This window comes from Phoca vitulina, unplaced genomic scaffold (genome assembly GCF_004348235.1).
Source record: "Phoca vitulina isolate PV1807 unplaced genomic scaffold, GSC_HSeal_1.0 scaffold30, whole genome shotgun sequence".
NCBI lineage: Eukaryota > Metazoa > Chordata > Mammalia > Carnivora > Phocidae > Phoca > Phoca vitulina.
The window spans coordinates 6,488,946-6,516,165 of record NW_022589733.1 but is presented as its reverse complement, the minus strand read 5'-3'; the positions used below and the strand labels follow the sequence as shown (position 1 = coordinate 6,516,165).

Genomic DNA, 27,220 nt, shown 5'->3' with positions numbered 1-27,220 from the left:
AGTGTGGCTGCAGCATCGTGGCTGAGGGCCAGAATGAAGGAAGAGGTCACAAGTCATGTAGGGCCATAGGGAGTATGGATTTTATTCTAAGAGAAATGAGAAAAATCTGGAAGGTTTGAAGGAGAGGAGCGCCATGGCCTGAGTTTTGCTTCAGAAAGATCACTCTGGCTGCTGTGTGAGGGTCAGCCTGTAGAGAGGAGGCAGAGACCCAATTAGGAGGCCACTGCAAAAGTCTAAACGTGGCAGAATGGTGGCTGGCACTAGAGATTTAGCAGAGGATGTGGTGAAAAGTGCTCAGATTTGGGCGTACACTATACTTTGTGGAGCTCACAGGTCCTTCTGAGGGATTTAAGGAAGAGAGGAATCAAGAATGGCACCTGAGCAACTGGGTGGTCCACCATTTAGCAGGATGGAGAAGGCCTGTGCGTGGGAAGGTAGGAGGAAAAGGGTTGGAGGCAGAAGATTTGGAGAGCCAGGGAAACTTTAAGATGTCAATTAGACTGTCAAGTGGGAATATTAGGAGGCAGCTCTCTCAGATTAGAGCTCTGGGGTGAACAGGTAAGTTTGAGAGTCATCTGTTTCTTGATCAGATTTGATACCAAAGGAGAGCATAGCCAAGAAAGAGAGCTGAGGGCAGAGCTCCTGGACAATCCAATGTAAGAGCTAGGAAAATGAAGAGGAAATACCAGGGAGGAAAAAGGGCAACAGGTGGGTAAACTTGCATAATGCCTACAGAAGACAGAACTTCAAAAAAGAAAAAAAGGTAAAAAAAAGAACATAGCATTTCAAGAAGGGAGGTGTAGAATAAGGAGCTAAGAGACCAGGGCATCGGATGGATCATATATGGACATAAAAGTCAGTCCACTGGAATAACAGGGAAGGGAAAAGAATGAGCACAGAAAGGTTAAGTTTTAGATTTGGTGGTAGGAAGCTTACTCCTACTGCTGTTATTATTATTATTATAGCTTTTATTAGTGACAGAGCCAAAGACTGAGACTAATGGAGGAAAGGCAACAAATTGGCAAGGGTGAATTCTCTACATTTGGTGGAATTTTCTTCTTGTGAACTTCACTGAATAAGGAGCCACTTAATTACAATTTTCTGGTCCTGTAACTTTTGCCTCATCATGTTACATAAAATATCAACAGGTTATTTAATTTACCTTGCATCAACTCCATCAAATACTTTCTGACACTCGTTTCCAATGACTTCTTGCTTTAGATAATACAACATTCTTACACGAAGCAAAACCCTAAAAATGAGGGAAAAGGATTAAAAAGACACAAAGATATTAATCATTAAAGAAAATTCATCCATGAGGTTAAAATTGGAAAAGAATTTATATGCAGAATTTTTATAATTAAATAATAATTACTTCTGATTAAATAAATCTCATTACTACCATATATAGTAAAATAGGTTTCTCCAAAATCTTCACAATCATCATAATTTAATATCCAAGTAAGATATAATGAGATCATTTGGAGGCCAGTTTTATTTCTCTCTCTGTTGATGAAAACAGTGACACAAGAGATACCATGATTTGCTGAAGGATACCCTGTAAGATTAAGATTAGGATTGGTCCTAGACCACACTGTCTCTGTACTCAAAATCAGCATGCTTTAAGATTTTTAATAAATTCAGAAATATAAACTTTTAACGAGTTGTGTTAAAAATACCCTACTACCTACTTATTACAGTGGTGTTTTATATGTTTTTTGTATCCTTCATCTTGAAGTAGCTGCTCAGGATTATATTTTCGAAGCCATTCTGCTTTCTGTATATCAAATGAGCTTGTTTGAGTCTTTACTTTCTTCCCTTTCCGACCCCTGGGTACAGGGGCTGATAGGCCTGTTAAAATGAGAAGGACACATGAAATCAGGGATAATTTGTATAAAGTTTTGCAATTTGAAACATTTTTTTTTCAATACAAGAAATTTCTGGAGACTTTCAGAGGTCTGTGCAGGCTATATAGAGATCTTTAAAATATTAACGGTAACAACGCTGATACCCAATCGCAAGGTAAGTCAACGTGATGATTGTATACACGTATTAACAGCTCCCCCCTGCAAGTACCCAACAATTCTGTACCTGAAATTAATCACTCTGACTTACTTTTTGTTCCAAAACACATTATTTTTTTCCAAATGTAAAAACCGAAAGCTCAGACCTGTCCCTCTGCTTTACTTTTAGCTTCCCTAGTTATAAAATAGTAAGTTTTGGTCTCTTGATTTTCAAAACTGGATTAGGTTTAGTCATTGTGGGTTCTTATTTAAGAGAGCTAAATTCATTTTATTTCTTTGACACCTTTGTGAAATATTTTTTTTTTTTCCTGTAAGATTTTAAATAATCTCTACACCCAATGTGGGGCTTGAACTTACAACCCCAAGATCAAGAGTTGCACGTTCCACTGACTGAGCCAGCCGGGCGCCCCTTAAATATTTATTTTTTTAAAGATTTATTTGAAAGAGAGAAAACAAGTGCAAGTGGGGAGAGAGGCACAGGGAGAGAACCCTCAAGCAGACTTCCTGCTGAGCACGGAGCCCAACTTGGGGGTGGATCTCATGACCCATGAGATCATGACCTGATGACACCAAGAGCTGGACAGTTAACCGACTCAGTCACCTAGGTGCCCCTGAAATATTTCAAAAATACAAAGAAGTATTCTTACTCTTAATCTTAACATATTCCATATCTGGTCAGTTTTTCATTAAAGGAAATAGGTATGCATAGCTGAAGTCCAGTTTACTGCTTCCTTCCCAGAGATAATCACTACCCTGTATTTGTCTAGTCATTCCATGCCTGTTTGTACTGGTAGGATGGAGAAATATTTAGTACTTAAGTTTTCAGACATTATATAACACAGGCAATTCTGCAACTTATTGATTACGTTGGTATTTTTTTGAGATTTATACTTGCTGACTCACGAGGCTGTAACTTACCTATTTTCCTGCCATGTAAAAATCTACTGTATGACTATCACTGCATGTATACCACTGCTTACCTATGAATCCTCAATGATGCCAGAGTTGTTTCACTTAACATTTTTAACAATTACTAAAAATAAAGTTTTGATTCCTTTCAATTCTTATCTATCTTTTCCTTGCTGTACTCTACCAGCTAGGAGTTTCACCACAATGGTAAATAGAAACTTGATGTAGACTTGCCCATTTCTTCTTAAAATTTTGGCAATTTTGTATTTATATTTTGAGACTATTTTGTTTAGTGTATAAAGCTTATACTTATTATTTCTTCTTTTTTTAGGGGGGAGGGGCAGCCAGGCGCCCCTTGTTATATCTTCTTTTATGGTTCAGTCATTTTTATTATTATTGTGTAGTCTCTTTTTGATCCTAATTAATGTCTTCCACCTTAAATTGTACTTTGTTCTATGTTACTACTAATACTGTTCTATATTCCAGTCCTCTTCACTCTTAAGCAGGCCCCACACCCAGCGCTGAGCCTGATGCAGGGCTTCATCTCAGGACCCCAAGATCATGACCTGAGCCGAAACCAAGAGTGAGACGCTTAATGGACTGAGCCACCCAGGCGCCCCTAGAGAATAAACTTTCAGTTCTTCTTCACTGTGGCTACACAGAGTTGAAGAGGGTGTCTGGCAATCTGAACTTTCTTTAAACAACTTCTAGTCAAAATCTCTGTCCTTACGCCTACTTTCAGAGGTTCCTGATGTGTCACAAACGAACTTTTGGGTAATCTATGAAGCACATTGATTGGTTGTTGCCTTTTCCTACTGCTGACCTGAGATTTAGTTCTCTCTGGTTGATTGAGTTAGTGGCCACTCATCTATTTTCTTCTAAAACTGTGTTGCTATTTCCTCTCCCACTCTCTCTCTTCTTTTGAGGGTTTATGCCTATTTATTTTTTAATCATGGAATTAAGCAGATTCAAAAATAGATGGAATAATATGATGGATCACTATGTCCCATCATCCAACTTTAATATTACCAGCTCATGGCAATTTTGTTTCATTCATACCCTGTTCACTTCCCAACCTTCCATATTATTTTGAAGTAAATCTAAGACATTACTCATTTCATTAATAAATATCTGAGTATCTCTTAGTGATAGTACATGGTCTCCTTTTAAAAAATACCATTATTGGCCCTAAGAAATGCACTAATATTTCCCTAATACTTGATATTCAAATTTACTATTATTTAATAAAGATAATAAAAAAAAATCCTGGGTTGTCTGTTTTGGTCAGGATCCAAATCAGGCCCCCACACTGCAACTGGCTGAGGACTCTCAAATCTTGTAGGTTATAGCAGGGTTCTCAATCTCAGCACTATCGGTATTTTGAGCCGCACTGTTCTTCATTGTGGGGAGCTGTCTGTGCCCCCTTGGCCTCTACCTACTAAATGCTAGTAACATGCTCAAAGCAGTGACAACCCTGAATGGTGGCAGGACTGGGCGCAAAATCATGTCTGGTTGAGGACCCCACTGGTTTATACATAGCCTCTCTATCCACCCCCCTTTTGTTTGTTGAAGAAACTAGGACTTCCGCCTGTAGAATTGATCAAGCATAATGCCTTATTTTTTTTCTTTCTCTTTATCAACATGTAAGTGCAGTTTCAAGGAAGAGGGATATATTTGTGTCAATCTTCCATCTTTACCAGAATTCCACTCTTCACATTACTAATTTCATTGTCCCCTATTACGACAGACCGGTGACCACCCTAATCCAAAATAGGTGCTTTCTGTTCTTCTCCATCTCAGCACTTACTTATTTCACAATACTTATCACATTCTGTAATTATTTATCTACTTTCTTATTATGTCTGTCTACCTGGCTGGAATGGAAAGTTCCTGAGCTCAGGGATCTTGTTTCTTCTCTTTTCAGTACCTTGCACAAGAAGAACATAAAAGGCACTGTAGCAGGTGTTTGTTGATTAAACAGAACAAAACTGTAACATAGATTTCAGGGTGTAGTAATCTTTTTTTTATCTTTACAGAAAATTCAATTACTTTATGCTATGTAAGAATTACTTTATGCAGAAAAGAACATTTTATTAGAAAGGATGTAGAGAAAAAAGTACTTATATATATCTCTGACAGAACTGTAAATTGGTATAGCCATATCTGGTGGCAAATTAAAGTACTGATGAAAACTTAAAATGTATATCAATGTTTCCCAACTTTAATATATATACTAATTGCAAAGGAACTTGTTAAAATGTAGATTCTGACTCAGTAAGTCTGATGTCTAAGATTCTGTATTTCTAAGAAGCTCCCAGGAGATGCTGATACTATTAATCCACAGACAACATTTTAGGTACTAAGGATGTATAAATGCTATACCTCAACAATTCATTTCGTGGTATGTATCTTAGTGAAAGATTTATTCACATGCAGAAGGAAAAATGCAGAAGGATCTTCACTGAAACTTGTTTGTCAATTGTCTAAAAACTGGAAATGTCCTAAGCTCCCATCATTAAAGCAGATGCTAAATAAACAATATCCGCACTATGAACTACTAAAAAGGAGTTTTAAAAATGAGATAGATCTACATGATTACAAATGGGAAGACTGCTGAGATAACCACCTGCAAACTGATATATGTTTGATTAACAACCCAACTGCATGTAAAGCTGTGTGTAAAACCCAAACAGAGAAGTTGGTATTTTCTAAGTTGGAACTTGAATGGAGAGTGAAGTTTAAGCGCTCTTTATATAGGGTACTATGGTAGGTGCTACCTATATAACTAAAAATAAATTTAAAAAGAGGCAAGAATCTTCTTACCCAGATGATTCTGTAGTTCTCGTGTCTGCCCATCTTCAGTTGGAGTAATGAGATCCCATATGAAGCCTTTAATTTTCTCATCTCCTCGGTAGTGAACAAGGCAATACGCTAAGAGGGCTCGGCAAATTATTTCTATATCATGCTCGTTCAGCTGTCTCTTAAAACGGCCGTGAGACAGAATCTCTCTCCATCGGCCCCATCTGGTTAAAAAGGTATATTTACATTAATATTGAGTCAAGTTCTAGAGAAAAACAGAGCTCATGGACAAAAGACTTGAAAACTGCAAAAAAAACACATGTTGTCATTAATAGGAATTACCTAATAAAGTCCCCCTGCAATCCCCGTAAGTAAAATGCAGAGCCATGGTAGAGTGATTTCGAGTGTATCTTATTCAATAATGGATAACAAGATTATCCATTTTATATTACTAAATATGCAAATCTCAGAACAACAAGGAATTTGACTTCAGTGATACATTTATAATTTACAAATTAAGGATATTCCATCATTCTGCTAATAAATATATGTTAAACATAATAAATTTAGGGAACTTTACACAGATTTTATTGATTCTAACAAGATAAAAAACAATACAGAATTTGGTGTATGTTTTTTGTAATTTTATATAGCAGACTACTAACAAGAAACATTAAAAACAGTATTTTACCCATAAACTAGAAGATTCTTCTCTACTCTAAAGCATTCAGTTCTTCCATAGCCATTGGAACGGTCACAGGGTCTCCGGAGTTTGGGTTTTTCATCTCCTTCACTTTCGGCTTCAGATAATTCAGCCAATTCATCTTTTGTGGCACTAAAGGGTCTTGTTTGTTTCCTAATTCTTGGAGTGTCAATAACCAAGCTGTTCTGTAAAATTTAACAGCTATTACTTGAAGGTCATTTTACTATTTTGCTTACAACAGTGTCTTTACATTTTCACCTTTCAAATGATACAGAGAATAGAATAATTATAAAAAGCCAGAAAACGGAAATTACTAACAATTTCTTTCTTTTTTTTTTTAACATTTTATTTATTTGACAGAGAGAGACACAGCAAGAGAGGAACACAAGCACGGCGAGTGGGAGAGGGAGAAGCAGGCTCCCCACTGAGCAGGGAGCCCGATGTGGGGCTCGATCCCAGGACCCTGGGATCATGACCTGAGCGGAAGGCAGACGCTCAACCGACTGGGCCACCCAGGTGCCCCAAGGATATAAATATTTTATAGATCCAGAAACATGTTTTAGTCCTTTTCCAAAAGAGTTATATTAATATACAAAAAGCAAGGTAGTAAGTGTATAAACCTTACCATGTTCATTCAGTTTAATTCATTCAAAACAACTTTTAAGTTGATATGCTTTTTACCTTTAATGAGAAGTTTCTAAGTTAGAAAGATATACTTTGAGAATATGTAAAAAGTCTGCTTCTCCTTCAATCTCATCCACTAATTTTAGAACTCATCAATGGATCTTGTCTGCTACAGTTACGGCTCTGGTAGGTCAATGGTAGGATTTTTCTATCTCTTACTCCTTCTGTATTTGTTAATCGGCCTTCTTCAGTAAGAAAGAGTTGTCCCTTTGCCCTGCCCCAGCTTCTTTAAAAACAAAAAAATACCCTAACTGTATTTTTTGAGAAAATTTTCAAACATCTTTTGCCCATAATCTTGAGATTTTGATGTGTTTCCTTTTTTTCCCTATTTTTAAAAGATTTATTTATTTGAGAGAAAGTGAGCAAGCAGGAAGAGGGGCAGAGGGAGAGAGAGAATCTCAAGCAGACTCCCTGCTGAGTGCAGAGCCCAATGCTGGACTTGATCCCAGGACCCTGAGATCATGACCTGAGCTGAAATCAAGAATTGGGCTCAACCGACTGAGCTACCTAGGTGCCCTTGATTTTAATGTGTTTCTGATCACCTTATATTAGCTTTCATATAATTAAGATATTAACTTTCATGTACACTTTTGTTATAAGTCTCACCAGTCTCACTGCCTTTCTATTGTCCATTATATACTTCTTAGTCTTATATATTTGGGTATGCCAATCATTTCCTTTGTGATTTCTTTTTAATTTAGAATGTTTTCCCACAAAGTATTTGATAAAATAGAAATCTAGTTTTTCTATTTTTTCATGCTTTCAAAAAATTTTATTTTATTTTTTTTTAAGATTTTATTTATTTATTTGACAGAGTGAGAGTGAGAAAGCACAAGCAGGGGGAGCAGCAGAAGAAGAGGAGGAAGCAGGCTCTCTGCTGAGCAGGGAGCCCGGTGTGGGGCTTGATCCCAGGACTCTGGGATCATGACCTGAGCTGAAGGCAGATGCTTAACTGACTGAGCCGCCCAGGTACCCTACTTGCAAAAATTTTTTAAAAAATTTATCACTAACTGGAGTTTACCTGGTATAGAGTATATCATTATAATGTCCCCCCAGTGCTAACTCAAAGTCCTAATCACGATTATTAACTAATTCCTTTTTCTCTAATACTATTTCTTTATTAAAACTTCTTAATTTGATCTTTTTCTGTTATTTTATTCTTTGTTCTTTATATCTTTTTCTCAGTATCATGCTGTTTTAATTATTGTTCCTTTATAATATTTTAATATGGTTTAACATGTAGTAAACAACACTAGTTTGTCTTCTCTGTACTTCATTTTCAGAAAAACTTTAAATTTTTTGGTGAAATATAAATAAGAAAATGTAATTATACAAGCATTAAATGAATACGTGCTTACATAAGTTTATTTATATATTGCTTAACTCTTCAGGGTAATCTTCAAGGCCCTATGATATGACCCATACCTATGGTCTCTGACCTTGCCTGTCACCTCCTCACTAACTGCCTACATTCTGCCACAACATCACTTCTATTTCTGGAATACACGGAGCTTATTTCCACCAATGGCTCACTGCCAGCCCCTGTACCTTGAAAGATTTTCCTCATGTCTTTACATTGTTGGCTCTTTCTGGTCATTCAATCTCAGCACAACTGTCCCCTCAGTGACCTCCCCTGACCACCTGATTTCATGCTGTCTCCACACCTCCCAGCATTCTCTACCATTGACTATTCTATCTTCTTCACTCTCTGAAATCATCTTATGTATGTGTTTACTTCTGTCTCACCACCAGAATTCGTAAGCTCTATCAAAGCAGTGGTAGATTTGTCTTGTGGACATGAGGCCTATTGTGAGAAAGGTGCTTGACTTACAGTGTGCATAAATGCATAGGAGTGTCTGTAGATCCCCAATATATCCTTTTGAAAAATCATAAACAAATATACTATAAGCATTGTTCTATATCCCCCTCTCCTTTTTTATTATTTTTTTTAAAGATTTTATTTATTTATTTGATAGAGACACAGCAAGAGAGGGAACACAAGCAGGGGGAGTGGGAGAGAGAGAAGCAGGCTCCCCGCGGAGCAGGAAGCCCGATGTGGGGCTGGATCCCAGGACCCTGGGATCATGACCCGAGCCGAAGGCAGACGCTTAACCAACTAGGCCACCCAGGCGCCCCACCCCCCTCTCCTTTTAAATTTAACTGTTTTGGAGGTCTCTATGGGTCAGTAGTACATAGGGATATACATGATTATATTTACTTTTGCATTAAACAGGAATGGATGTATTAATCCTCTATCATAAGCGATTTAGCTTCAAGTTTTTTTCTAAAACAAAAAAATGTGGCAATGAGCATCACTGTACTATATTATCACTGTACATGTATGACTATTGCTGTAAGACAGGTTCCTAAAAGTGCATTTAATTTTCTTGACAATTCATTTTTCCAGGGGAACTTTAGATATTATCTGGTTATATGAAAAAATTGTTAACATTTTGATTTGGGTTGCATTTCTGTGTTTAAAAATTCTTAAAATGTTTAAAATATGTAGTTTTCAATTTCCAACTGAGAAATCTTCCAATTAAATTTGATAATTCACTTTATTGAAATCATACACATGTGTCAGTACGTATACCCCTAAATGTTCTATATCTTTTTTTTCTACTGTGAATAGATGTTTTCTTCCATTATATTAACTGTACTTCTGTTAGTACTGATATTTAAGAAGGCTCATGGCATATTTATCTTTCATCCAGTTAATTCATTGAACTCATTTATTAATTTTAATAATGGCTTCAAGATTCCATTGCTTTTTTAGACATATAAATATGCCATAAATGATGTTTTATAAATATCTTTTCAAATTTACTTATTTGTTTCATATAGAATTACTTATATTTCTGAAACATTAAATAGTAATGATTATGTATGGCAGTGGTGTTATTTCTCACTGTAAAGTTTTACATTTTAAAAGGCTGTTAAAATAGATCCCATGCATCAATGCTTAATATAAAATTCTTTTTATCATTTAGCCATTATCTTGATAATGGATAAGTTCCACAAACATTGATTCCTGTACAATAATTAGACAGGTGTCTTATGAAGTAAACAGTTATGTTATTATCAGTTCTACAAACTATACTTTAGCTTTTTGGTCCTTTCTTAACTCTCAGGGAAGTTATAAAAGAAACAGTTTAAAAATGCCACTTTCTTGGGGCGCCTGGGTGACTCAGTCCTTAAACATCTGTCTTCGGCTCGGGTCATGGTCCCAGGATCCTGGGATCGAGCCCCACATCGGGCTCCCTGCTCCGCGGGAAGCCTGCTTCTCCCTCTCCCTCTGCCCCTGCTTGTGTTCCCTCTCTCGCTGTGTCTCTGCCAAATGAATAAATAAAATCTTTTAAAAAAATAAAAATAAAAATGCTACTCTCTTGACTGCTTTTTTCCCTCCTTTTATATCTGACTGGATCATCATTAATGGGGGCAGACTCTAAGAAAACAAAGTTAAAGAGCAAAATCAAAGTAACTGATGATTTAAAGACATTTTAAAAATTAAAAAACATTATAATTTTAAGAATATAAATATCCACACTTAAACTTTCCCTGTATTACCACCTATCACGGCAGATATCAGAGATATTAAATTGAAGCAGTGTCTGGCTCAATAGGTGCTCATTCTAATACCCCACATCAATTTATTTATGCAGATAAATTTCTTTCAGTAAGTACACAGTTGAATACCTTAAAATATTACAATAATATTACCAAAGTATCCCAACACGTAATTTTTTTTTAAAGGGAAAGAAATACTTACTCTTCCACTGATGGCATCTATATCTATTTCTGCCTTCTTAGCCCATTTTTGCCAGAAGTTGGGATCATCTAAGGAAATATCTGTCCGATTCCCAGATGCCACAAAACTTGCCTGAAATACATAATGGCAGTTTCTTAAAATGTTATGAAGCTTAGAGGAAAATCTATCACAGTATATTTACAACATTATCTCTTTACATTTACTGGGGATAGAATCTGAATTCAGCATACACACATACATTCAAAGGATGTTCCAAATGGGATCGCCTGAGACGGAGCACAGCATCTGCTCAAGGCAAAAGGCTCACCTAATTAAGAAATTAGGTTAGAACAAGAATTTCAAACCTGCTTGCCCTATACAGTTCATTTTCTGGTATACTACTTTATTTCTATCACATTTTTAGACGGATATGCCTCCTAAGGAAAATGTAATACAGGATATGAGAAAAAAGTCACTCTCTGTCTTTACATTAAAAATATTTTTCCTTACAACAAAAATACTGCAGTCATTGTGAAAATTTAAGGATTACAGAGGAACAAAAGAAAATGTAACTGATTTACTTTCTTAAATATTGTAGAAATTATACAGTCTTTTGTTGGAGCAAACTTTAGATATCATAGCTCAACACTGGAACTTACAAATAACCATTATTTGCAACTTTAGTTCCTGAAAATATAAATGCCACTTGAAAGAAAGTCATCAAAGTGCTTTATAAAAATGAAATAAGCAGTGAAGATACATGGTGCTTTAAAAAAGAAAAGAGCCTGAAAAATGCATGGTAACACTTAAAGAATTAAAGGGAAGAATATAGTCACATAATTTTCAAAAGAGAATATAATTGGTAAATGGCTTTAAGATAATGCCTAATTATCTGGGATATAATCAAATGATTAAAATCTTCATTAAAAAACCCATCTTGATGGAATTTTAAAATGCAGAAAATTACACATTAAAGAGATAATAGAACGGCTATAAGCAAACAAGCCATTTATGACATTCAAGAAGTCTGAAAGTTTAAACACTGGGAAATTGATGATATGAAGGAATTACTGATCGAGATTATGACCTGAGCTAAAGTCAAGAGTGGGATGCTCAACTGACTGCATCACTCAGGTGCCCTGATAATTTTATTTTTATTATTTTATTTTAATTTAAAATATTTTATTTATGTGTCAGAGAGAGAGAGACAGAGAGAGCAGCAGGCAGAAGGAGAAGTAGGCTCCCTGCTCAGCAAGGAGCTTGTGTATAGCAAGTGTTGAAATATTATAAATGTTAAAAATGTGCATTTTGCTGGCATTTTTATGAAACAGAAGTGTGGAAATAAATGTTTTAATGAAATGAATTTAAATTTCCTTTTTTTTTTTTTTTGCTTGCTCTAAACTATAGCTTTAATATTGTGAAACTACTAAAAATAGGAATTTTTTTTTAAATAGTAATTTTTAATTTGTTGAACTGATGAGTGTGGTAGGGTGAGTAATAGTTCCCAAAGATATTTAGTTCCTAATTCCTGGATCCTTGTGAATGCTTATAGCAAAAGGGACTTGGCAGATGTGATAAAGTTAATAATTTTTAAAATGGGGAGATTAGCCTGTATTATAGAGGTGAGGCCTAAATATAATCACAACTGTTCTTCTAAGAGGAGAGGAGGTAAAAGGCTATGTGACAACAGAAGCAGAGACTGGAATAATGTGGTCACAAGCCACGAAATGCAGGCACTTGAAAAAGCTGCAAGAGATAACAGACAGATTCTCCCCTGGAGCCTCCAGAAGAAACCAGCCCTTCTGACACCTTGAGTTTTAGCCCCGTAAGACTCGTTTTGGACTTCTGACATCCAGAACTATAAGAGAATAATTTGTGTTGTGGTGATTTGCTACAGTGGCAACAGGAAATAATACAATGAGACACCTCTTAATGATAAACCACTGATTATAAAAACTTATGTCCAACTTAGGCTAGCTTAATAAAATGAAAAGTAGTAGCCATCATCATCGGCATAAAAGTACCTGATGACAATCAAAGTGTTATGACTGAGTATAAGGAACAGACATTTAACTTTACTCAAGTAATTCCTAAACCATCAGGGGACTTCTATTTGTTAATTCAGAAATGAATTTCTCATAAATGAAGACACATGACATCCATACTTTCAAATAAAAATACCGAAAAGTTCACTGAAGTTCACAGGGTTTTATTTTATATTATAGTTTCATTTCATATATAGTTTCATTGACACATGCTTCTTGAGATTTAACAGATCTGGCAAATGAGCATCTGCTTTACATGAGCATTTAATATGAAAAGCCATTAAAGGAAAACAATTAGATTTTTGAAGTCTAGCTTATGGTTGCTAACCTTAAAAAAATTCTATGTTGCAGGAGATAATTGCTTTTATTCTGCTACCAGATAACTGCTGATAATTAAAATAATTTACCTGGAAGAAACTATACTTCACAATCCAATAGCTCTTGTTATATTCATTATAAGAAAAATGATAAATTTACTTTTCAAATAAAATAAAAAATATTGGGGTGCCTGGGTGGCTCAGTCGGTTAAGTGGCTGCCTTCAGCTCAGGTCATGATCCCAGGGTCCTGGGATCGAGCCCTGCATCGGGCTCCCTGCTCAGTGGAGAGTCTGCTTCTCCCTCTCCCTCTGCCTGCCTCTCTGCCTACTTGTGCTCTCTATCTGTCAAATAAATAAATAAAATCTTAAAAAAAAAAAAATTTCTAAATAATTCTAGATGCTATTGTTAAATGACATATAACCTATTTTCAAGATGACTTCCAAAATTCTCAAGGACCGTAATGAATTAATGCCTACAGAAATAAAATGCCTGTTGTAGAAGATGTCATCAAGTACAGGTATATTGATTACTTCCAAATGTTAAATCTTAACATCCCAATTCCTCTAAAAATATTTTTCTTTAAATGTTTTCCCTCAATCATTATATCCTTTTATTATTTACAAGGGAAGACTTTTTAAATACAGAAATCCATCTTCCTACATCAGAACGTAGCAGAAGATAGCGGGCGTCGCGGAAGGGCCCTTACAAATATGAAATCCACTTAAGCCTGATACACAGACTGCTTTGTTTTTGTGAATTAAGCAATTCAAAGTCTTGTTCTCTACCAGGAAATAAAGAAGTCAGACAAGAAAATTTTCTATTTCCAGGATCCACCTGATTGCCCTTATGAAAATATCTCAAAACAAGGTTTAGGTGATAGAACCACTTATAAACGAAGCTACCAATAATGAGTTGTACTTGATGGATATGTACTAAGTCTAAATAAATAGTCTTATTATGTACTCTGCTCCATATAAATGGCTTTTTATAAAAAACTATTTGATAATGCAAAGAAACAGATTGGAATTACTTCATTTATCCAAACCACTTATAACAATTAAGCATAGAGGAAGTCTTTGGAAATCCGGGGATAGTATAAAATACTATCAACTTTGCATGTTTGGTGCTACTGCACAGTGGTGCCATATTCTAATATGCCAGATGTCCACTATATAGTGGCATTCGCTCGCAACTGTGGAAATGAACAAATTCCAAGACAACCACAGGCCAGCTCTCTGGACCTCTTCATCGACTGAAGCACCTCTTCAGTCAGCCCTCTTTTCAAATACAAGTTACTCCATGGTCTGAGGGTTTTTCAAATAGAAATTTAAATGCTTAAGTATTTCATATTCTTACAGCACAGCTGGTTATGATTAGAGTATACTTGAATAAAATAATACTCATATAGCACTTTATTGTAAAGTAGAAGAGGCCAAGCAAGATTATGACGCTCTCCTCTTTAAAGACAAGAATCTTAAGGGTTAATTGTCCAAGGTCACTCAGCTTATGAGTCAGAATTCAAACTCTGGTATTCTGGCTTTCCATAATGATTCTCACTGACACTGTAAATGAGGAAGCTTTGGAATCACCTGTGGTCATTAAACACTTTACACATGTCTACATTAATTAAAATAGAACAAATCTTTAAGGAGAGTATCTCTAGGCACAGCATAACCAACAAAGGTGATTTCTGTTCTATGTACACAGTGTGTTGACAACTTGGGTAGAGCCAAGGGATCCCAAGAAAACAAGATTTCTCATGAAAGAAGTTAGAGTCCAATCGCGACCAGTTGTAGTTCTCAGCCTTATACTTCTGCAGTATTCCTTTTGTTTCCACAATACTACTTTCTTCTGATTTATTCTCTGTAAACTCTCAAATCTGTATCTGTATCCTAGGCAACTCTCCTGGGCACCTCCTACTTGGATTCCCTGTAAGTGCCACAAATACAACAGCCCCCAGTATTTTGTTTTCTCCACATAAACTTCCTTCTCTTGCATTCTCTATCTTACTTAAGGATTCCATGACCCTCCTAGGTATTTGAGCCAGAAGTCTTCAAGTCCTTTTTGACTCCCCCTTCCATACATTTCTAACTGGTCATCAACTCCTGTTGATTCAAGTGGTGCTCCACTATCCCAGTTCACCCATCATATCTGATATAAGCCTCTTACCTGGTATCCCTGCCTCCAGTTTTTCTCCTTTCAAACTCATTCTCTACACTGTTGCTAGAGTTAAACTCCTAAACTGCAGTCATTATGTCCATTTTCTGCTTGAAGGGATTTAAAAGCTTTTTAACTGCCTCAGGATCAAGTTCAAATTCCTCAAAATGGAATTTTTTCGAGCCCTTCACAATTTGGGTCCCTAATCCTTTCATTTTCATCTCCATTTAATTCATCCTGTGCATCTATACATGCCTGTGCCATATTCCTTGAAATCTTCCTTATAGTTTAGGAACACATGACTCATTTCTTTTTTTTTTTTTTTTTAAGATTTTTATTTATTTATTGAGAGAGAGAGAGAATGATAGAGAGCATGAGAGGGAGGAGGGTCAGAGGGAGAAGCAGACTCCCTGCTGAGCAGGGAGCCCGATGCGGGACTCGATCCTGGGACTCCAGGATCATGACCTGAGCTGAAGGCAGTCCCTTAACCAACTGAGCCACCCAGGCGCCCCACATGACTCATTTCTGTGACTCTCCTTGTCACACAATGAAATACACGCTTCCTTCAAGACTCAGCTCAGACGTGATTTTCTCTGCAAAGGCTTTCCTGATTCTCTGGTTCTTCTATTTTATACAAAATTAATCATTTTCTTCTTTACTTTTTTTCAGCAACTAGAATCCTCTCATTCTAGTATTCCCAGCATATAGCAAAGTACCTGACACATGATTTCATTAGTTTGCTGAATGAATGCAAGAGAAAAAATCTTCACTGGAAGATGGATACTACTCTGGGTGTATTGTCTATACTACCCGCTCTAACACAGAGTTCTCCATGCAGATAAAGAAAGACTTCTGGAGTGAAAGTGGAGAGGGGGTACAGAAAGGAAGTGAAGGGGAAGAGAGAAAACCTGTGTGAAGCAGTGCAGGTGACACAGAATATTGCAATAAGAAACTCTTCAAATGAATACAAGATACAGGTTTACCCCATATCTCTTTGTTAAAAAAGAGGGGGGAGGTGAATATAAAGGCAATTAGTAAACTTTTGAAATGTTTTCCCAAAATAAGGTAGAGTTATTAATACTTCCTTTCCCAAAACACAGATTTCGTTTTACCCTCCCTAAATTAGATTTAAGTACTTATTAGAAATCCTTTCTCTTAAGTACTTTAAATTATAGTCAGTTAATGTAAGATGATTTAACCTCCTACATTATTACTCACATCTTACTCAGGCTTCAGCATATATGTTCTTTAATTTCTAAATCTGATTTTAAATGTTCTACTCTGATTAATGCATAGAACTATTTCCAGTTATTACACTTACTCCATTTCACTAGGATCAGAAGAGTACATGTGAAATTTGATATCAGAGGTCAGAAAAAAAAAATGAAGGAAAAGAATATATTACCTTCTGCTTTTTCAAGCTAATTCGCTTTATTTAAACATTAAGTAGATATTCTGCAAACAATTAAGAGACTAAGAGAGGGAAATTTTTTTAGTCATAAACATTACTAGTATATTTATAAAATATCATTCACTGTTACCTTGGCAAACGTTGACCCACGTCCTTCTGACTCAATTGTAATAGTTTTTGTCCGACGTAGTAAAATTTGATCTATATCCTCCTCACAGAATTTAGAGCCTTCATCTTCTTCCTCCATAATGGCACCATATGCACCTCTTCGAAGCAGATCTTCTATTTCTTTTTTGGAAAGCTGTTGAATCTAAAGAGGAAATAATTTTGGTAACAGTATTATTTTGAAGTTCCTAAAATGAGAAAGCATCCCTAAAAATTTTCAAAGTACACGGAGTCAGGTTTAAACTGCATTTGGGGTTTATGATATATACAAGAGAGAATTCTCTGAAAGAATACACTGAAGTTGTTGACTTCTTTCTTATTATCTTTAAAGTAAAATTTGCCATGTGCCTCTAATAGCTTCAGTTACGACAAAGCCTATGGGGCAGGTAACCTCTCAAGGTTCTTTTTAGTACTAGGATTCTATAGCTGTTGCAAGCGTAAGATATAAGACAACGATCTTGAGTGGAAAAAATGCCAAAAAATATCACATAAAACAAAACAAAGCCAATGCCAGTAGTCTGACACACACAACAATTTGAAAAGCTGTTTACAGAAATAATGCAGAAAAATTCACAAATTCTGCTTTGCTATGCCATGATACAAACATCCTAAAAGCAGAGCAAGTAAGTTCGGCCTTGAAAACGTTCTTAGAATTCAAAAGCACTGGAGCAACACAGGCAGAACAGAATTCACAAGCATTAACTAAATACAGGTCTATTCTGAAATGCCTCCTTATGTGAAAGTATCTATTTTGTGTTCAGTATGGACCAAAATTAAATGATATACTACCTGAAGTTAAAATTAAATGCAAGTAAGAACACAAACACTTCAAAGTGAAAAGAAAATATACATACACCGCCAACGTTACTTTCTCTTCCGCTCATGCTCTGTAACACTGCCTTGTCTAGACCCAGCTTCAGACTGGCTCGGTCAAACATCTCTCTCTCATATGAGTTACGAGTTACTAGTCGGTAGACTTTAACTGCTTTATTCTGACCAATTCTGTGGCAACGAGCTTGGGCCTATAAAAAATAAAGTTATAGATTCGATTTTTTTTTACAAAGTAGCACAAAAGGGATTACACAAAAAGCATTTAACAACAGACTGTCTCAATGGAATGTAAAAGTATGAAAGATTTTTAGAAACTCTTGCTACTGAATTAGCTCTAACCTTTTTCTGGAAATTAAGGTAGTGCTTACTAAAATGAGAAATGATTTCACAATCAGCAGTAAGTTAAAATTTAAGCTTATATTTCAGAGAATATGAATCCATGAAGAATTAATGTTTTTTAAAGAGGGTATCATCAAGATAACTTTAGACAGGAATGTAAACTCTGTGAACAGATTATTTTTAGCTGCTGGCAACTCAACCTTTAAACTTAAAACATAACCCTGAATTTCTCAAGTTTTTTCTACTACATTATTAACAAACTTTTCAATACATTTTAGTTAAGCTGGGTAATTTGGAGGGGGATAAAAACTTAAGGTGAGTATCTCTGGAGACATAATTTTACTTACACAAAGAAAGAACTAGTTAGTTAATATGCATACATATTGGAAGTAGAGACCTCAGAAATTACATAAGAACTTTGTTATTATTTTTTTTTTTTCAGAGAGGGGGAGAGGGGGAGAGAGAGAGAGAGACAGGGAAAGGAGGGAGGGGCAGAAGAAGAGGGACAGAGAAAATCTTAAGCAGTTTCCACGCCCATCGTGGAGCCTGAGGCTCGATCCCACAACCCTGAGATCACGACCTGAGCTGAAATCAAGAATGGGACACTTGACCGACTGAGCCACCAAGCGCCCAAGCCACCAAGAACTTTATATTTTACCTTGGGGTTCTGCAAAACTTAAAAATTTATGTTTTAAATTTAGACTCCAAAGGTTCCAAGGAATCAGTGGTCTTTCTCCCAAATTGTTAATCACCTTCCCATTATCTTCAGAAGACTAAATTATAAATTGTGGCTTTAAAATTTATAGGTGGCATTGATGCTATACTCTTTGCTGACATTTTTACTCTATCATACATACCCTTTGTGCTCTTTGCAACTCAGAATTGTGCGTGAACAACCTTGCTCCGGGTCTAGGGAAAGTATAAGAGGCCAAATTTTTCATTAGTCTATGAAGACTAGATCTACATTAGCAGTAAGTAGGAAAAACCAAGTGAGAAGAAGAAGTTGGGGAATCTGATACAGTTTTTCCAGTTCCTCCTCAGGTTCTATCATGTGATTTTATTTTAGATTAACTTTTAGAACATCAAATGTGCTGCCGGCGGTGTAAGTATAAATATGCACCCAAAAGGCAAATATAATTTGGGTTTATCCTAGAGATTGGTAAACTACACCCTGTGCACCAAATCTGGCCTGCCAACTATGAATGGTTTTTATACTTTTAAGGGACCATAAACACAACAAAGCACGTGTGGCAGAGACCTTACGTAATCCACGAAAGCTTAAAATATTTACTAAATGGCCTTTTACAGAAAGAGTTTTGTCCCTGGTTTAATCTATTAATTTTGGATCTTTGACATTTTGAACTACATTACATATAGTTACACAAATGAGAGGTTAAAACCTTATTTTTTTTATTAAGTCAGGTATATCTCAATAACAATTTACGATATTTGGTATTATAACTACTTAAAGTACTAATATTGATTGCAATACAATAAAGACTACCATGAACAATAAAAGAAGAATTTCTCTTGATCTTTAGGTTCTCATATCTTTCCTAGATGCTTATCTTCTGCAAACTTTGATGCTATTTCATCACTCTACTAATATTAATATTCCTGTTTCTATGAGGTCCAAGTACTGTCTTAACTTAGATGTATATCTTAAATTTTTACAGTATTTCATAAAAAGGCATAGTCTATTAGGTCATAATTCCATGCAGGCGATATTATATGATGACTGAGGAGATGAAATTAGGATAAGTGCTTATTTTTCAGAAAGTAAGATTCTGAAATTTTTATTTATTATAAAGAAGTTATTCTTTTTTAAAAAAAGATTTATTTGAGAGAGAGAGAAAGGGAGGGAGGGAGAGAGAGAGAGAGACAGAGTGCATGCTGGAGCATGTGGGGCAGGGGAAGGGCAGAGGAAGAAAGAAACTCAAGTGGATTCCACACTGAGTGTGAAGCCCAAGGTGGGGCTCGATCTCACCACCCTGAGATTAGGACCTGAGCCGAAACCAAGAGTCAGACACTTAACCAACTGAGCCACCCAGGTGCCCCACAAAGAAGTCATTCTTAAAGCTTAGGCCTCTCTCAAATTTACATAATATACTTCAAACAAATATGGTACTCAAGTAGATAAACTTACTTAGAAGATACATGATCTAAATAAGTATATTTTATTGTCATTAAATTAAAATTAAGATAATTTAATCTATTTTATTTGGCAGAGATATTTCTTAGGGAAACATACTTGTTGGTTTGTTCAGATAAAAATGAAAGAGGTGGAGTATCAAAAACAGTTCTAGGAATGACAAAAGAAATTTAATTCTTTCAGCCAAGCAACGTATTTACCTGCAGGTCATTCTGAGGATTCCAATCAGAATCAAAAATTATACATGTATCAGCAGCAGTTAGGTTGATGCCCAACCCACCAGCTCGGGTACACAGAAGGAAAACAAATCGATCTGAATCAGGTTTACTAAATCGATCTATAGCAGCTTGTCGAAGATTCCCTCTGACTCTTCCATCGATTCGCTCATATAAATATCTATCAAATGAAATGTCATAAATTTAGATGAATATAATGAAAATAAAGACACACTCTATCAAATGTAAAGTCAGTCTCCTTGCAACATTGTTTACTATAAAATTAAGAAGCAATATCATCCCAACTAGTTTCTGTGGTTTTATAATTCTCGGTGTTGGTGGTAGGGAGGAAATACAAAGTAATATAAAGATACAAAATCTTTGCATTCCTGGTGTATAGGTAAAATGCCATCACAATGAATATCATTTTCAGAAGTTGGAATAAAAAAAACACGCAAAAACTACCTTGCTGATCTCATTATATAATGACTTTTTCTTTTTTACAAAAAGCAAAGACTTTCATAAAACTTCAAGATGCCTACCAGTATTTCCGTCTCAATCATGTTAATCTCTCAAGATACACTTTTTTTTTTTTAAAGATTTTATTCATTTATTTGAAAGAGTGAGAGAGAGCGAGAGCAAGAGAAAGCACAAGTGGAGGGGAGGGGCAGAGGGAGAGGGAGAAGCAGACTCCCCACTGAGCAGGAAGCATGACATGGGGCTCAATCCCAGGACCCCTGGATCATGACCTGAGCTGAAGGCAGACACTTAACTGACTAAACCACCCAGGCACCCCTCTCAAGATATACTTGATTGTAAACTGTATAATCTATCAAGGGCAAACTAGAATACTATTTTTTTTTTTCAAGATTTTATTTATTTATTTGACAGAGAGACAGCAAGAGAGGAAACACAAGCAGGGGGAGTGGGAGAGGGAGAAGCAGGCTTCCCGCTGAGCAGGGAGCCCGATGCGGGGCTCGATCCCCGGAACCTGAGATCATGACTGAGCCTAAGGCAGATGCTTAACAACTGAGCCACCCAGACGCCCCCAGAACACTAATTTTTTTTCCAACTTTTTAAATAAGTGCTTATTGAAGGATCTGAAAATAGTAATAAAGCTTTTTACCTCATTTAACAAATTTTCAAGATATTAACAATATTTGAAACATTAAGAATTTACTTAAAAAAATCCAGTTTTCTAGATCATTCCAAAACATGCTGTAGAATGCCAATTCTTTAGAGTCATTACTGTTAAGCAGTTAACTTTTAACTTCTTTTATCTTTCCTCATTTATGTAAAATTCAGAAACTGATAGACATTAATAAAATTAAAATATATAAAAATTCAGGAATTAGAAGAGGAATACACAGGATATTTACCACTCCTCTTCTGGTTCAAGACACTTCTTTACACATATAATTTATTAGAGTTTCAGAAGGAGCTCACTGTTGTCTCCAGTACCTATGATATGGGATGTGACTTCTAATAATGTGACATTAAAGAAATTTGGGGTTTTCCATGAAATTCATCTTTATCTTACAAAGTTCTTTGTATCAGGAGATAAGAAGTAAGAATAACTATTTTTAGGAATACTGCAATCTTATCTTCCTTCTTATATGATATGCAGTTGAGAATAATATACATTTTGGAATTAGACTAAAAGAGTAGAACACTGACACTAAAAACAGAACTAGAAATAAATAAAAAAATGAACTGCACAATTTCTGATAATCTAAATTAGTACAGACCTTTACTTATGTATAAGGGTCAAAATCTGCTGAACCAAAATCTACAGCTACATCTTTAGATTCCCTTTTAGAGTAATATGTTGGTATCTGGACCACTAATGTTCTGAGAAAGTAACCTACGATAAATATACTATTTATCTAGATACTAATTAAGACAATACTGAAGACTATCTTATTGTCATGCACCAAAACAAAACCCCACATTAAACAAATGAGAAAAGACTGAAAGCATGAACAAGTGTCAAATGGTATATGGTAAGAGTCAAAGTGCAGCAAGTTCAGGTTCTAATGACAATAATGAAAGATCTGAAAAGGTACTGAACCACTTTTCTTATTTTTGAAGATGGTTATAAGTTCATTTAAAGTGTCATTACTGCACGATTTACAAATCAAGTAAAACGAACACTAATAAACCCATTCCTAGGTCAACAAATACTTGTCAATTTACAAAGTTTTCTTAATCAGTCTCCTTAGCTCCACCTACTGTTTGCAACATACGTAGGTTAGAACACCTGGCACATAATCCTAAACTATCTTTACTCAAATGTAAATGGGCTCTTACCTACATAAAGAGAAAGATGTGCATAAAGATGGGTTACAGTACAGTGATGCAAAATCCTTAATAGCATATATTTAGTGTAATTCACAGTATAATTCAGTAGATGAATCATATGCCTTACCTTTTATGAATGAGATAGTCCTCCAGGATGTCAAGGCAGCGTACCATCTGAGAGAAGATGAGCACTTTATGACCTCCGGCTTTCATTTTGGGAAGCAATTTATCAATAAGGACCAATTTACCAGCAGACTGGATCATTGCTTGAAGATGAAAATCAGAAGCAGCTGGATTATATGTATCTCTAAATTCTCCAAGTATTTTCTCCTCAGCACCTGTCAAAGAAACATTAAGAATCAATGCACAGATGCAGGAAACCCCAGTTGCTTTCTTTTTAAAAAAATTGGAATTAGTGCTCCTCTGTGCTTCTGTAACACATTAAAATTTTCTGATGACAGGTACACTGTTTTTATTAGAATTATTTATGTTTGTGGCTAAACACCCATCAACACCAGACTATAATTCCATTGAGGATGTGGACAATGTCTTAAAGCATCTTTTTGTCTCTCCAGACCTCTGGCATAATGCCTTATACAAATTTACGTTTGATAAATGTTTAATGAATGCTATTAGGGAAAGAATTAATGAAAATGTGGTTCTAACCTACATGAGTAAACATATATTTTTAAACAAACATCTATTATTTAAACACCAATACAACAGTGATCATCACTGAAGGGTGATCATAATTAATCTTGATGTGTCTATGGGTATCCTGCTGGCCATCGAAACAAGGAAACAAGGACAATTAAAAGGAAAGTCAAGTTATAGGTCTTTGTGATGCATACTTCCTCCAGAGAGTCTAATCAGCATTAAAGGCTCTCTACCTTCTCTCCACCCATCTGGTCATTAAAGAATAACAGTATTGCAAGAGAGTGAGTTATAGGGCTAAGAAACCACATGTCCTGGATAAAGATGGGAGTATATTCTCAGGAATGAGTGAAATGATACACAGAGAGAACACTAGCAAAGAACCTAACAAGACCTTAAAAAGTAACATTACTATAGCCCAAAAGCTGAGACACTAACCGGAGACCTGGACTGGAAAGAGACCAAGGAGGAAAAAAAAGGAAATCCAGAGGCCCAAAGGTAGACTTTGTTGCCTTTGCCCAGGAGGAGGATTCAACTGGAGAAGGAATTCCAGTCGCCATTAGACTGAATGCAAGTCCTGCTCCTGTAACTTGGCATGTGATTGATCATGAGGCACCCTGATTCTGAAACACTTCTACCCCCTCAGAGCACCAGACTGGGGAGTTGGAGCATCATTGCCTTTCCTTCTAACAGCCAATGCAGCCGTAGTGGGTTTTTTTATGTTTTTTAATTCATGAGTATTTGTTCAAAGACGTAAGTATTTGTTTGCAATCCTTTCTAGCTACCTTTGATAAGATATGGATGATTACAGCACTTCCTGAGCTCCATCATGGTATTGACCAAGTTAGGGACATTAGTCTGCCCTGCTCCTTTGGATAAAAATGAGAAGTTTTTCTCCAAAATAGCCCGGTAGTATTTCTTCTGAATGTTAGTAAGTTCCACTTCAATGATGGTTTCTTCCTTTGGTGCCAGCTTCTTTTCCACATCTTCTTTCAATCGTCTCAACATCATCGGCTTCAGAATTGCCTGAAGTTTCTGCACCTGCATAAGAAAATGATGAAAAGATACATAACATGTATGCGCATGCAGTTACAAACTCACATACACAATCACAGTGATAAGAGGTTTGATGCACTTCTTTACAAAGACCAATGAGGATACCTGTTCCTCTGTTTTCAGATCCCCAAATTCTTGCATAAATGTTGATTCAGAAGGAAACCTTAAAGGTTCCAAAAAGTGAAGAAGACTGAATAGTTCTTCTACTGTATTTTGGAGAGGTGTGCCAGTCAGAAGCACCTTGTGTTCCTACATAAAGCAAGAATAATTCATGTCAAACACCACAGACTAAAGTTATATGAAAGCTGACGTAGGTTATTAAATGTTCAGTGTTTCAAAAGCAAGTATTTTTCTAACCATAATTTTCAAGAGTCAACTCAAAGTACATCTCTACTCATGAATCTTCATTAATTTACTTTCTCAATCACCTTTTAAAAACTCTGTATCATTCTTGTAATACCTCACTTTGCATGCTATTTTTACCTATTCAAGAACGCTTTTAAAAGAAAAGTTCCAAATAATTAAGCATATTTTGGATTTTCTCAAAGAAACAGGCCTTTCAAGAACAAAGAAGGTATTTGTTTCTTTTATACATAACAATTCTTGAGATGGTAATTTGTATACAAAATGGTTCTCATTCTTTATAATTTGGCTAATCATCACTTGACTTTTCACACAAGAATGATTCTCAAATCATTAAGGCTATAATATGAAGAGCTGACTGGAATATGCTTCTACACTAGACGTGCATTACAAATTAAACATAATAGTAATAGGAAATAAATAAGGTATTTTTAATGCTAGTACAAATTATCACTTAAAATTTAATAATATCTCTAAATTCCTAAGCTAAATATTTCTATATGTATGTGTGTATCTGCATATGTATGTGTATACTGGTAAACGTTTAGTCTAGAAAGATACACACCAATCTGTAAATATTGGAGTGGGGAGTGGAACTAGGGGTGGGCATCGATAGAAAGGGAGTAAAGAGGGGCGCTTCAATGTTCTGCATATTGGAGTTATTTGTTCAAGTGCTCATGTACTAATTCTGTGATTGTAATTAAATGAAAATGTTAAAAAATGCAAAAGACTGATCTGAAATAAGCAAACACATTAGTAAGAAGATCACTTTTAAAAATCCCATTTATTGGGCGCCTGGGTGGCTCAGATGGTTAAGTGTCTGCCTTCGGCTCAGGTCATGATCCCAGGGTCCTGGGATCAAGTCCCGCATCGGGCTCCTTGCTCAGCAGGGAGTCTGCTTCTCCCTCTCCCTCTGCCTCTCCCCCTGCTTGTTCTCTCTGTTTCTCGCAAATGAATAAATAAAATCTTTAAAAATCCCATTTATTAATTATAAACAACATATGCTGAGTATGTGGAATTTTTTTCCTTAGTAATTAAAAGAAAACAAAACACAACAAAACTCAATTACCACAGATAAAAATCGGATACACACTCTAAAAAGGAGTGAGTTTAGCATTAGCTCTCTGCCTCTATCTGGCCTTTCACTATGTAGCTAAGAAATGGCATTAAGTCATAATAATGATAAGTTACTTACCAGATTCATGAGTTTCAGACCTTCTAGAAGTTTACAATTTTTATTTTTTAACCTATGTGCTTCATCAATAATCACACATCTCCATTCAATTGCATTAAGCTCTCCACAGCCACCAAGAATCATTTCAAAAGTGGTGATGATGGCTTGGAATCTGTAAGCTCCTCGAATGATACGCCCCTGGAAATTTATTATCAAATACAATAATTTGCTAGAATGTCATCACAATTTTTAATTCCTGTCAAATAGCATAAAAATACATCTAATGACATCTGTTATAAAACATTTTCCACTGGAATTTTTATATATGCATACACTCCCTTTAGATGAGGAATTTTAGCATTAAAACTGTATTAAATTGCAGTGTTTTCAAGAATAATGTAAAAAACTGTGCCAACACAATAATTTATAATTATATTCAAATAAGTATTCTCTGATAAAATGTTTTATACTTTTTAAGAGTTATAGTAACAATTTTAGATCCAGAAAGAAATGACCATTACAAAATCTGGACAATGAAATTTCAGTTTTAATGTTTATTAATTTTTTCCATGAGTTTACACATACAATGGCAAATAAATAGTTACTATCAAAATTAGCCACCTGAGTAGTTTATTCAGCAAATATTTATTGAGTGTCTATGTGCCAGACCCTGTTCTAGATGTTGGAGATACAGCAATACACAAAACAGACAAAAATAATTCTCCAAGTGGAACTTACAGTCCAATGTTTCAAATGCAGAACATAGCCATTAAGAAAAAAAAAGCAAATTAAAAAAAAGGTTAGAAAGTGATAAGGGCTGTGGAATAAAATAAAACAGGGATAAAGAATAAGTATGGGGTCGGAGGTGACCACTGCAATTTTATGGATTGGCTGGGAGGCCATTACTGAGAAGTGACATTGGAGCAAAGTCCTGAAGATGAGGGAGAAAGCCAGGTGATACCTAGAGATCTAGAACAGAAAGCATTCTTGGAAGAAGTAGCAAGCGTGAAGGCTCTAAAGTGGGAGTATCTATGGCAGTCTTCACATAGTAAGAATGCCAGAGAAGTTGAAACCCACTGGGTCATGGAGGGGACGAAGCCATACTGGGACTTGAAAGTATGCTAAGGATTGGCTCCTTTTCTGAGCAAGAACCTACTGGAGGGTTGTGAGAC

The 27,220-nt window shown here is 35.8% G+C and overlaps 1 protein-coding gene across 14 annotated transcripts in view; it reads right to left on the bottom strand.

The window, feature by feature from the left end:
* Positions 1 to 27,220, bottom strand: part of CHD9 (chromodomain helicase DNA binding protein 9) — a 217,198-nt gene that overhangs the window by 38,221 nt on the left and 151,757 nt on the right. For all 14 annotated transcript variants that reach the window (XM_032424383.1, XM_032424391.1, XM_032424393.1 and 11 more), the window contains 12 exons: positions 26,070 to 26,246; positions 24,617 to 24,760; positions 24,241 to 24,496; positions 22,929 to 23,139; positions 20,486 to 20,681; positions 17,818 to 17,985; positions 16,929 to 17,108; positions 10,889 to 10,999; positions 6,424 to 6,620; positions 5,757 to 5,956; positions 1,692 to 1,851; positions 1,163 to 1,252 (listed from right to left, as the gene is read on the bottom strand). In XM_032424383.1, coding sequence (XP_032280274.1) covers positions 1,163 to 1,252; positions 1,692 to 1,851; positions 5,757 to 5,956; positions 6,424 to 6,620; positions 10,889 to 10,999; positions 16,929 to 17,108; positions 17,818 to 17,985; positions 20,486 to 20,681; positions 22,929 to 23,139; positions 24,241 to 24,496; positions 24,617 to 24,760; positions 26,070 to 26,246 — 2,090 coding nt within the window. The remainder of the gene's footprint in view (positions 1 to 1,162; positions 1,253 to 1,691; positions 1,852 to 5,756; positions 5,957 to 6,423; positions 6,621 to 10,888; positions 11,000 to 16,928; positions 17,109 to 17,817; positions 17,986 to 20,485; positions 20,682 to 22,928; positions 23,140 to 24,240; positions 24,497 to 24,616; positions 24,761 to 26,069; positions 26,247 to 27,220) is intronic.